We start from the raw sequence: 11,279 nt of genomic DNA on the forward strand, positions 1-11,279 counted from the left end.
ACAGCCCTGGCCCAGCCAGCCTCACAGTCAGGGACGCAAAGCCCACACTGTTATCTGGCCTGAGAGGAAACCAGAGCCTGCTGCCTGAGACTGTGCTCTGCCTGTGTCACGCAACTTCCTCAAAGCTCCTCGCTGTCCTCAGAGCAGGACCTAAGCTGGAGAGCAGGGGGAAATGAAGCTTGCTGTTGATAGAGCCCCAGCTGTGCTCTGGCCCTGTATTAGGGAGTGGAACCAGGCAGGGATGGGCTGGATGCTGGTTTCTGCCAGTAAAAAAAAGGCTGTTGACCCCTTCTCCATTAGCAAGCTGACTCCACTGCAGTGAGTTCAGGAAAGGGGATGGGGGCCATGCCTGTATCCACCTCAGTAGTGTTGGTCAGTTCCAGCAAATGGGGAAACCCCTGGTCCCAGTTTGAAATCCCACAAAAAGCTGTGGTGTTGGGGCTGCCTGGTCCTGTCCTGGAGATGTTCAGTGACCACTGACACTGAATCCCCCTTTAACTGGGAGACAGTGCGGATCTGGATGGTAGAGGGTAAGACACGCTGGCAGAAGCCTGATATCGCCTGTTCTGTTTCATCTTGAGAAGAGGATGAGGAAGGCCAGGGCCCTCAGCGTAGTGCCTTTCATCTCAGCCTGGGGAGGGCTGCAGCCCTCAATCCAGCAGGCTGTGGGAGACACAAGAGGTGCTGTGTGCTGCACTGATATTGCACAAAAGCCAGACACGTATTTGCTCAGGAGTCCCTTCCGAAAGGGAAACTGCTAAAGCTACTGTGTGACGAGGGCTCCCTCTACATCCCTTGAGTCTCATTGTCTCACATCAGATCTTGCTGAACTGCATTGTGCAGGTCACAGAATTCGCCCTTGCAGCCCAGCAGTGAGTGTTTGGCTCAAGCTGCCTTTCAGAAAGACACCCAGTGTGAACCTGAAGGGATTAAAAGAGGGGGAATCTACATCTTTCATGGTAGCTGACTCTAATAATTAATTGTTCTCTCAGTTTTTTTAAAAAAAAAAAAAAAAAGGAAGGCACCATATCTTTAATGTCAGTTTGCCTGAGTTCAGCCTCCAGATACTGGTCTTTGTTGAGCTGTGTCCTATGACCCCAGGTCTTTTTACACATCACAGCTTGACATGATAAAGTTCCTGTTCCATAGTTGCATTCCTTGGCTATAGATGTATTACTTCGAGTGTAAGCAAGTGGTCCAGAATACTGTGAGGCTGCCCTGTCCTCACTATTTTACACTATTCTGTTCCTCTTTGCCATCCAAACTGCTTAGCAGCAGCAATTTAAAAGAAAAAAGAAAAATTACTTCCAGCTCATTAATGAAAATGTTGAGTAGCATCTGTTTTTTTACTGATCCCTGTGGATTTCCACTAGAAAACTCCTCCTTCAGGAATGATTCACCACTGATAGTTACTTTGAGATCTGTCATCTAGCCAGTTACTAATCAATTGAAAGTGTGCTTTATTGATATTGCATAGTGCTAATTTTTTAATGAGAATGTCCTGTGGTGCTAAGCCAAGTGCCTTAGAAAAGCCTAAGTCTATTATATCTACGCAGTTAACTTTATCAACCAAACTTGTAATCTCATCAGAGAATGAAATCAGGTTTGTTTGACGAGACGTCTATTCCGAAGTACCATGTTGACTGGCAGTAGTTGTAATACCATCTTATAAGTCTTAATTCAACGTCACTTTTTTTTTTCCTTTATTGTGCCCTCGTTCACATGAGGGTAGCATGGAAATTATCAGATAAGACCTAGGAAAATATTTCCATCATTAGAACTTTTCCAGTCATCTTGAATTTCTCAAAATTACCAAGAATCATTAATCTGCCCTAGATGGGCCTCAGCCAGCAATTTTAGAACTCTTAAAGCCAAGTTATCCATCTGTGCTGAATTCTGTAAAGTTTGTCCCTAACAGATGTCTAACATCTTCTTGCATAAACAACAGACTAAGAAATCATCATCTTCATCTAACACAGGTACAAAATGCAGCTCTTTTCTAAACAGGACAGAAATACTCACTGAGGACTTCTGTCTGCTCTGAACTGCTATTAATAGTTTAATCATCTCCAGGTGAAAAGAGTCCCCCCTACAAATGGTCATTTTTTCCTTCTGTTTCTTAAATATGTATAAAACTTCTTTATTGTCCTTAGCCCTTCCAGCCATGGATTTTCCTCCGATGTCCTTCACTTCCCTTATCGATTTTCTACACTTCATAACTTCTGATTCATATAAATTGCTATCTAGTTCCCTTTTTCAATTTCTCATATATTGCTTTTTTAGCTCTAATTGCTGCCTTCACTTTGCCACTGAACCAGGATGGGCAGGTGGCCAAGGCTGGCCTCTCTCGATTGTGGGACGGTGGCTTATGGCGATGTAATCAACTCTTGTTAAAGAACCTGCCTCCTGTCTACCCGGAAGGTCACAGAGCGTAACAGGGAGAAGGGCTCCTCAGAGAGGCTGAAGTGCTAAGGTAGTGGTTGTGACAGGGTGACAGGATAAGTGCCACACCGGGACATTTATCGGGCCCATGCTGTGAGCAGAGACACTGCAGGACCTGAGCCTTGGCGCTGTCAAGTTCCTCACAGCGCAACAGAAGCGCCCTGCCGATGTTGCTCACTGTGCTGTCAGGACTAAGCCCAGGATAAGCCTTATGGGACAGTCTCTATCAGGAGTGGAGAAACACTGAGCAAAGACAGAGCAGAACGACCAGCGCTCATCAGCTGCTTTGGGGTTCTGCTTCCAGCGCTGTGGAGTGAAGAAACCAAGGTTAAGGTCAGGAGACACAGGCCAAAGCACGTTCTCAGCTGGATGGGAAAAGCCATTCTGACTTCACTGGTTTCTCCTAGCGCAGCTAGAAGTGCAGCTGTGTAGGAGCATAATCCACAAAAGTCCTGCTTTGTTACTCGTATTGAAACATATGAAAATAGAGCACAAGATCTCGGGTTTTTTATGTAATTAAAGACTCTCACAACACGCACATAAGGAAGCTAGAATAAGGCGAGTGTATTTTTCTAATGTAACCTTCACGTTCAACCTTCACATTTTTATAATATAAGGTACTTTTGACACGGAGGAAACTTGCAGAGCCTGCGTGTATGTGGTTGCATGCAAACCTTTGCTTCTAGAAATTAAACCAAATGAAAACAGAAGTGGGAGCTCACTCGCTCTTCACTAGAGGACAAGCTGACAATAGGCCAACCTTGCCAGAGCTGTGGCCGATATCCGAGTCCTCAGTGTAACGCACCAAGGACACACCTGCTGGGACTGGCAAAGATAATTCAAGTGAACTGTGTCTTTAATAAGTGCATTTTAGAGAGCTGAGAAATGAATTCTTAATGCCTAGAGCAGCAGGCAAGTTCCAACAATATGATCACCCATTTTTCTGACCGAGTAGGGGTGCCGTAGACTTAACTTGTTACCCTTCAGAGCCAGCAGTCCATCTTTGGCATTCCTAGGTCCTGTTTCCTCAAGAATATAAATTGATCAACCTGTGTATTGAAGAGCTCTCCAGGTTAGTGTACAGCACATGTTCAGTTAAAGACATCCCAGACTGGCCAAACCTTATTTCTCCCTTTTTTTCCCAATGCGTTTTAGTGCTGAGATGGAGTGAATGAGGTCTGAATCTAGCAAGGGGATGTGCAGCAAATTCTGTACTAATGGGCCTTGTGAGGTCTCTGCTCCTCCTGCTTCTGCCAGAAGCTGCAAGAAAAGAGTTAGGTGAGAAGGCAGTGACCCTTGTCCATTCTCACACCTGCCCCGTACCCCATCCCAGCAGCGCTGGAGAAGGGCTCCTGACATGAAGCCTGACTTCTAGGCCAGCTGACCCTCAGGGATGTGGTCAGGCAGCCTCCCTCCACCTCAGTGCTCTGACAGCTGTAAAAATTCATAGCTATTGATTTTGTAATTAACAGTTTATCAATGCCATCGACACCAGCTCACTGATGGATTGCAAGGAAATTAATCCTGCGATGTTATTTTATTTTTCACAGTCAGCTGCCAATTTTGAGCTTCTTTCAGCAAAGAGTGGGGGGGTGGGGCAAGCTTTGATCTTTGTTTCCCCAATTCCTCTCCCTGTATATGTCTAGTTATTTAGTGCTGTTAAGTCTTGTCCCCTTACAGAAGTCAGGTGGCAGAAGAGCACAGCTTTGTGATTCTGTCTACTGTACAGCAGCATCCGTACCCAAAAACAGAGCACGCACTTTGACCCGAAGCATGGCTCATTGCCTTCTGCTTCTAGCACCCGCTGGGATCTAGAGAGATCTAGGGACTCGGAGACTCCGATGGGCCATGATTACTTCTCCCCCTTGTGCCCCTAGGCAGAAGGACATTAAAAGAGAAAGGCTGGAGGACATTTCTCTTCAAGCTCCAGCTCTTGATGCTTCCAAAATGACCTCTGCAACTTGGCATTCCACTCACTTCTGGATGGCGTATGGGAATTTTCCGGAGGTGCTACCTGGCTATGAGAAGTTGCCAGACTGACTTGGCAACATGCTTCTCCCTCCCTACTTTTCAGAATCAACCTCTCTGGGTAGCTCAGGTCACTCTGATGACCTACCAGCCCTTATCTGAGATTCTTTGCCTGGTGTCTTGGATACAAAAAGCAGATGCAGCAAGAACAATCCTTCCTCGGAAGGCTTCTTGGAAATACAGCCCTTTAATATCCTTTAATTAGTGCATTCCTTCTAAACAGCTTCTTAACCAGCTTTCTTGATAGACACAATATTTTCCCAACTGTTGTAATACTTTATAAATCATGCATCATAAATAGGATTTACTGTACATGTGTCTGATGAAATTCAGAGTCTCTAATTTGGGTTGCGCTCTCCATAGAGAAGACACATATTTCTAGAGAGATTTTGGCGCTTCAGCCAGCTTCCCTCCCCTTCACTGCCGTCACCCTGAGGAACCCATCCGTGTCCTCACATTTGAGTTGTATGCATGTGGGCTGAGCCAGAGCACTGCCCCGCTGCAAAGCCCAGCTGCAGTGGCAGCCGGTGCAACTACATGTGGACACGTGTGCTTGCCATAGTGTCCCTTTGCTGCTGCTTCTGGATTCATCGCCTTGTGGCAGGAATCTTTATCAATGGGTCCAGCATCAATTAAAAGTCTCCGAACAATGAAGACGAGGGAACAGTGTCTTCAGCTCTGTCAGGGTTGTAAGAAAGAAGCAAGTATCAGCAAGATGAAGAGAAAAACTTTCAGTGATGCTGTGCCTGGTTAGCTTCTCTAATCTAACCTCGCTGCTCCTCTGCCCTTTGGTGCTGCCCTCTGTCACCGTGACTTACCCGCAAGTTTAGCAGCCTGTGTTCAACTCAGATTCCCCAGCTCAACCCTGGGCTGGGTCACTACCAGCTACCTTTGCCTCAGCCACACCAAGGAACTGTGCTATCTTCGCAACCCCTGCTAGTCCCTCTGGAGGCTTGTAGAAATCTGACTGGCAGCCTAAGGGAAGAGGCCGTGCAGGAGGTGCGGGTTTCCTTTACTGACGCAGGAAGCTCCCTGAGCAGCTGCTGGCAGTCTCTGAGAACAGGGGCATATGCACAAAGGTGGGGCTGGCAACACCCCTGGGCACACTGGTTGTGACCTACTGGGGCTTCTCCGTCTTGCTGACACCCTGAGTAGCTGCATGGCAATTAGGCAGTTTAGACAGATGAAGCGCTATAGCAGTGTTAATTATTCTTAATGAGATTGCTCCCAAGCGGCAGCACAGCAGCTGCTGCCCCTTGCAGGGTGACTCTCCCCATAAGGAGCATGGAGGGCAAGTGAATGTGCAAGTCACAAAGGCCCCCGGCTGACCCCTGCACAGCCTTGGGGTGGCTGGCAAAACGGGCAGCGCACAGGGCACAATGTGTCACCTACCCCTGCAAAGCTCACTGTCCCTGCACTGCTGGAGCCAACTCATTGGGCTGACACTGAACTTCACAGCAGCAGCACCAACACCTGCCAGCAAGATGGTTATTTCCCCTTAAGAAACAAAAGACCACCACTGCCCTTCCCAAAAAAAAAAAAAAAAAACAAAAAACCAAACCAAAAAAACCCAAAAAACAAAAACCAGAAAAGAAAGAAAAGGAAAGAAAGCATCTTTAAATTCAGGACCATAAGAGATTTCCTTCCTCATGTCTGACGTCCATTTGCTGTCTTTTCTTCCTCCCCCCAGACTCCATGCACATAGAGGACATGGATGCAGTGCAGAAACTCCAGGACCTTCTTCATGAAGCCCTTCAGGACTACGAGCTGAGTCAGCGCAACGAGGAGCCCCGGCGAGCAGGCAAGCTGCTCCTGACCTTGCCCCTCCTGCGGCAGACGGCCGCCAAAGCTGTGCAGCACTTCTACAGCATCAAACTGCAGGGCAAGGTTCCCATGCATAAACTCTTCCTAGAAATGCTAGAGGCAAAGGTCTGACAGCCCCAGCGCCAGCCGACAGTGGCCGGGGAACAAACTAGAAACAAAGATGCAGACAACGGAGCAATCCAAACAGCAGCAGCAGCCACCGCCGGCTTTTATCTCCAATCATTTATTATGGAAGAATTATTTAATGTCTATCTGTCGGCGTGACTGCAGAATCTCGTGTACAGGAGGGGGGAAACTCTTTTAATCAGTCACCTGTTTCTCTTTTTTTCGTTTGTTTTCTCTGTGGGAAATACCAGAATATGCTCTTGCACTTGTTGAGGTGGTCATCGGGGCTCAGCCCCTCTGAGCAGTGATGCTCTCAGCGCTGTCCCGGCCGCCTGCTCCCCAGCTCCCTCCGCCAGTGCTGGAGGGGGAGTGGGGACAGAAGCAGGAAGAGAGGAAGAATAGAGTCAATGTAAACTTTATCTGCTGGTGTTGTGAGGGGTCAGATAGAAAAGGGAAGCAGCCAGGGTCCTTCTTTTTTTGTCACCTTTCTGGCTCTAACCATAGAGCAGATGCTCCTTTGGAGAAGAGTGCTGCTGGACCTCTCCTGATGAAAACGACTGCCTCCCAGGCTCCTCTAGCGACATCTAACACTTGTACATACAGGCCCCACTTCTTACCGGGAAAGATGCTCCTAACTGTGTAAGATATTCTGCGACCTTGTACAGTGTGTCATTACGCCTGGCTAGTCCCTCCCACGTACAATCCCCGCAGGCCCCTGAAGAGGTAGGATGTATGTCCCTGAGAGAATGCAAGTCTCCTTTCCCAGATGGCAAGAAAAAAAAGAGCCCAACGTTATGCTTCAGTGCTGGGTTGACTTGACGATCTCTGCATCCTCTCCTATGTGGTGCTAACTACAGTTCTTCCACACTTTTCACCCCATAGTGTATATCAAACCTGCCTCTTCAGCTCAGCTGAGTGCCATTCCCCACTTGTTCCTTGTGGCAGAGAACACAAGGCTTTGTCTGCATGGTTACTGCCCAAGTATAAATACACCCCAAACCAGGGCTTTCCTAGACTTCATTAAAGTGATAGCTCTTTGCCTCCACAGAGACTTAGGCTTATTGCCAAATGCTAGTTAGGAATCAAGGGCACTGCTTTTTGGAGGAGGCAGCTCTTGAGCCTGAGAGATTGCTTTTTTGTGGCAGCCTAGGGAAATAAATTAGAGGGTGGCATGAAACCCCCAATATCTCGACTACTGTCTTCCCCTGCCTCATCCCATTATCCTCAATGGCAGCAAAAGGGCTAGTATAGATTATACCTGGGCCTGGTAAGAGGTTCCCTCGCTGATGGGAAAGCGAATACCTGACCTTGAGGTGGTGGGAGAAGTGGGGGAATGTTTATTTACTCTTTTCATGTAACCAGGTTCCTGCTGTCTCCAAGCCCTGGTTTAGATCTGCTGCCTAAGCCACAACTGCTGCATTCCCAGTAGCCAGGGGGGAATGTAGGTGACTGACAAAACTGGCTCTTGGCATTCTCTGAGATTTTATTTTCTAGGCCACTTAGTTTTGAGCCAGCCTGAGCTGATGAAACCTGAATGTATTGTCTGTTTTGTGGTCAGCGGCATGGCTGTTGAGGTGAAAAAAAAGCCTCTGGCCTACATTTGAGACACCACTAGCTCTACTGCCTCTGTTCCCCTCAAGCTTCCAGCCCTTCCTGGATAGCCCAGGAGAAAAGTGGTGTGGCAGAGGAGTAACTTGGCCCCAGCAGGAAGCCTCCAAACCAGGGTTGAGGCGTGTGATCAGGGAGACGCTGGGTGGTTGTTTTCTACTGGAGCAGAGTGTGTCACAGCAGGGCTGTCAGTGCTGCAGACCAGTGTCCAGCCCAGCTCAGAGGCTGGGGGCGCTGACTGATGCTGACCTCTCAGCTCTTGTACCCAGCCTGCTCCTGGTACTTGAGTTAGTTCAGCTCCAACTCCTTTGAGTTTTCCCTACACGCCACAGTTGTAGCTACTCTCACTTATTTTGTACTCACTTGATAAAGGAATTCAGTCTTGCTTCAGGCACATTAGTAAGCCAACAGAGACCTAAGAGGAAGAAGGCACACAGGAGCTGGGACTGCTCACAGCAGTAGCAATTACACAGTGGCCTTGTGATTCAAAGTGATACTTGTGCTTCTTTCCCCAGCTGCCTCCCAGAGGCAGCTGGGGAGAAAATGAGAGGCTTTTGGCTGCGGTCGTGATCCCTGTACCCATCTGTGATTGAGAGGGACCAAAGTGAAATGCACACCACCACTATAGAGCCAGCTTTGGCAACTCTTTCTGGCTGTGGCATAAATGCTCTCTCACAAATGTGCTCGGTTGCGCTATCGCCTGTAAGTTTGACTCACTTGATCACTGTTGCTTCCCTGCCAAGTCCCACCCAGCTCAGCCACAGCACATAGTGTCCTGACCTGCTGGGCAAAGGTAGCTGTCCCAAAATGGGCTAAAAAGATCCTAAGAAGCAATTCTTGCTCTGTTGGGCCCTGGCTGGAAAGGTCACTTAAAAAAAAAACCAAACAAACAAACAAAAAAAACCCAACAAAAAACCAAAAAAGGCTCTTCCAGCTTTGTTGTATTTGGACTCGGGCCTGATTTCCAGAACGGGGAAGGAGAACTATGTATAAAACATGATTATGGAAAGGTGCCGAGTTAGCTTCTAGCCCATAGAGACTGCTGGCTATTTAGAGTAGGGCTATGGTATGGAGGCAACTCCTGCCTTGGCAGAACACTATAAAGATACCAAATGCATTTTTTTTCCAGGACCTTCTTTCCCCATTACAGCTGCACGGAGCCCATCTGGATATCCCCCATTGCTTGAAGACAATATGCCGGGAAATGTTTGCATTGCTTCTGAAATAGGATGGAAACTGAACCAGACGGTAATTAGCATATATTAATCTCTTTAAGCAAGGAATGCAAACTCTTCCCCAGGAACTGGGACAGAAACACCTGTTTAGAGTTAACCCTTAAAAGGCTTGTACCATCCTATATTTGGAACCAGGTCAGGTCTCTTGGGCCCTTCGGAGCGGTGCAGAAATCACACCTCTCTCTTTCCAGATATTCTGATCTGCTGTGCATCACTGTATTAGTGATGTATCACGCTGCCACAACTGAAGAACATGTCCAGCGATGCAGTGAGTTGGGCTTGCAGAGAAGGGTAGCATCTTAGTGTAGTCTTCTCAGTGCACTTTGAAATAGGAAATGGGGCTTCAGCAACTGCTTAGGTCTTTGAATGCTCACAGTCTCTTACAAAAAGGTCTGGAGATGTGGAAGTTGAGACATGACTTAGGCAATGGGTTCTGGGTGAGAGCTCTTTATGCCATTCATTTCTAATATAGGAGTCACAGAGTCAGCGCCAGGGCAAAAGACGATGGACCTTGAGCCTTGGGACACAAATGGGCTCTATGACTTAAAGAAAAGAAAAGCAGCAGAGGTAAGTGTATGAGTGACAGTGAATAAGCATGAAGCCCACATCCAGCAACTATGCTAAAAGCAGCTCCAGCCCCTGATTTGCATGTGCGGATAACAGAAACCACATACCCGTCAGCTACTACAAAAGGCAATTCTTCCCAAGTGACCAGCTCTTCTGTTTTGGGCACATACTTCTCTGGGAGCAGCAGTGTCTGGCCTGTAATGCAAAACAAATTTCATAGGGATCAATTAAAAGAAAAGGTAAAATACCACACAGAATTAGGTTTCTGGGGAAACTTGGGCATTACACCTCACAGCAGAACTGTGAAGCTAGAAGAAACTCCCCCACAACAATCAGAACCTTCAGTATTGCTCATGCTAGGGGGGCATTATTCTTCTTTGTAAGCTAAGTCATCTTTTTTTTTTTTTTAAACTAAACTATTACAAATATATAAGATAAAACAAGCTGCACCAGAAACATGTAAGCAGCTATTAGAGGGGAAAGTCATTGAGAAAGACCCTAGAATGTAACTTGTTGAGCTTTTATTACCGATCAGAGCTGGGAAAAAAAGAGCTTCCACTTTGTATCCACAAGCTATAGTCAATCATGTGGCCAAAGGCCGCTCTGTTGTTCTTGTGGCTGGGTTATGCGGAGAAGCCAGAGAGACAGAGGCTGTGAGAATGATGCAGGGAGTTATAGACAGTCAGTGAAATAAACAGTATCTACTTAACTATTATCTGCTCCTAAAAAAAAAAAAAAAAAAAAAAAAGGAAAAGAAAAAGAAAAAACCTGTTAAATAAATTGTATTCTTGTGGTACAGGTCATTTCAAACAAATCAAGAAATAAAACAAAGAAATGTAAAAACTAACCCAGACAGAGTAATGTTTATTGTGTTTAGGACCTGCTCCGTTCTGTCCCTCGGGATGCACACAGCCCCACAGAGAAGGCTGGGGTGGGGGAAGGCCCAATTCGTGCATGCTGAGGAAGGGGAGGGGAGCCCCAGCCCTCTCACTTAGAAACGCTCATTTGGTGTTTTCCCATATCTAGAAAAATAAATTCTTAGCAAGCTTCTGAGTTTTTGTGAGATTAGCTTTGTTGAGGGCTGGTTAGGCACTGTTGTCAGCCTCTGCCTTGGACTGCCCTGTTTCTTCCACTCACCCGTTGTCTCCCCACAGTCGGCACTTTGCTGGTGCAAGGAATAAACACGAGCTAGTGATGAAAAAGCCTTGGAAGTTGTTCCAGTGAAAAACAATATCTCTAATCATAAAATAGACCACTGGCTTAAACCCAACGGTGACATCATGAGCGTTGCAAGCATTACAGCAGCTGTCCACTGCTTGTAAAAAGTGGGTGCAGGTGCTGAAGTCACGGCATTTGCATTGATCTGGTGGCGAGGCAGTGCGGGGGGCACGCTCACGCCTGCCTGAGAATGCAGAAGGAAACGCACTGTGGTAATTGTGGCAGAGACGTGAGAAACAAGGACCCGCAGGT

At 47.1% G+C, this 11,279-nt stretch overlaps 1 protein-coding gene across 6 annotated transcripts in view; it reads left to right on the plus strand.

Moving 5' to 3' along the window:
- Window positions 1–10,656, plus strand: part of ESRRB (estrogen related receptor beta) — a 158,895-nt gene extending 148,239 nt beyond the window's left edge. For all 6 annotated transcript variants that reach the window (XM_074585329.1, XM_074585330.1, XM_074585328.1 and 3 more), the window contains one exon: window positions 6,161–10,656. In XM_074585329.1, the coding sequence (XP_074441430.1) occupies window positions 6,161–6,405 (245 nt within the window). In that variant the 3' untranslated portion in view covers window positions 6,406–10,656. The remainder of the gene's footprint in view (window positions 1–6,160) is intronic.
- The last annotated feature ends 623 nt before the right edge of the window (window positions 10,657–11,279 follow it).

Source organism: Larus michahellis, chromosome 4 (genome assembly GCF_964199755.1).
Source record: "Larus michahellis chromosome 4, bLarMic1.1, whole genome shotgun sequence".
Classification (NCBI taxonomy): Eukaryota; Metazoa; Chordata; class Aves; order Charadriiformes; family Laridae; genus Larus; species Larus michahellis.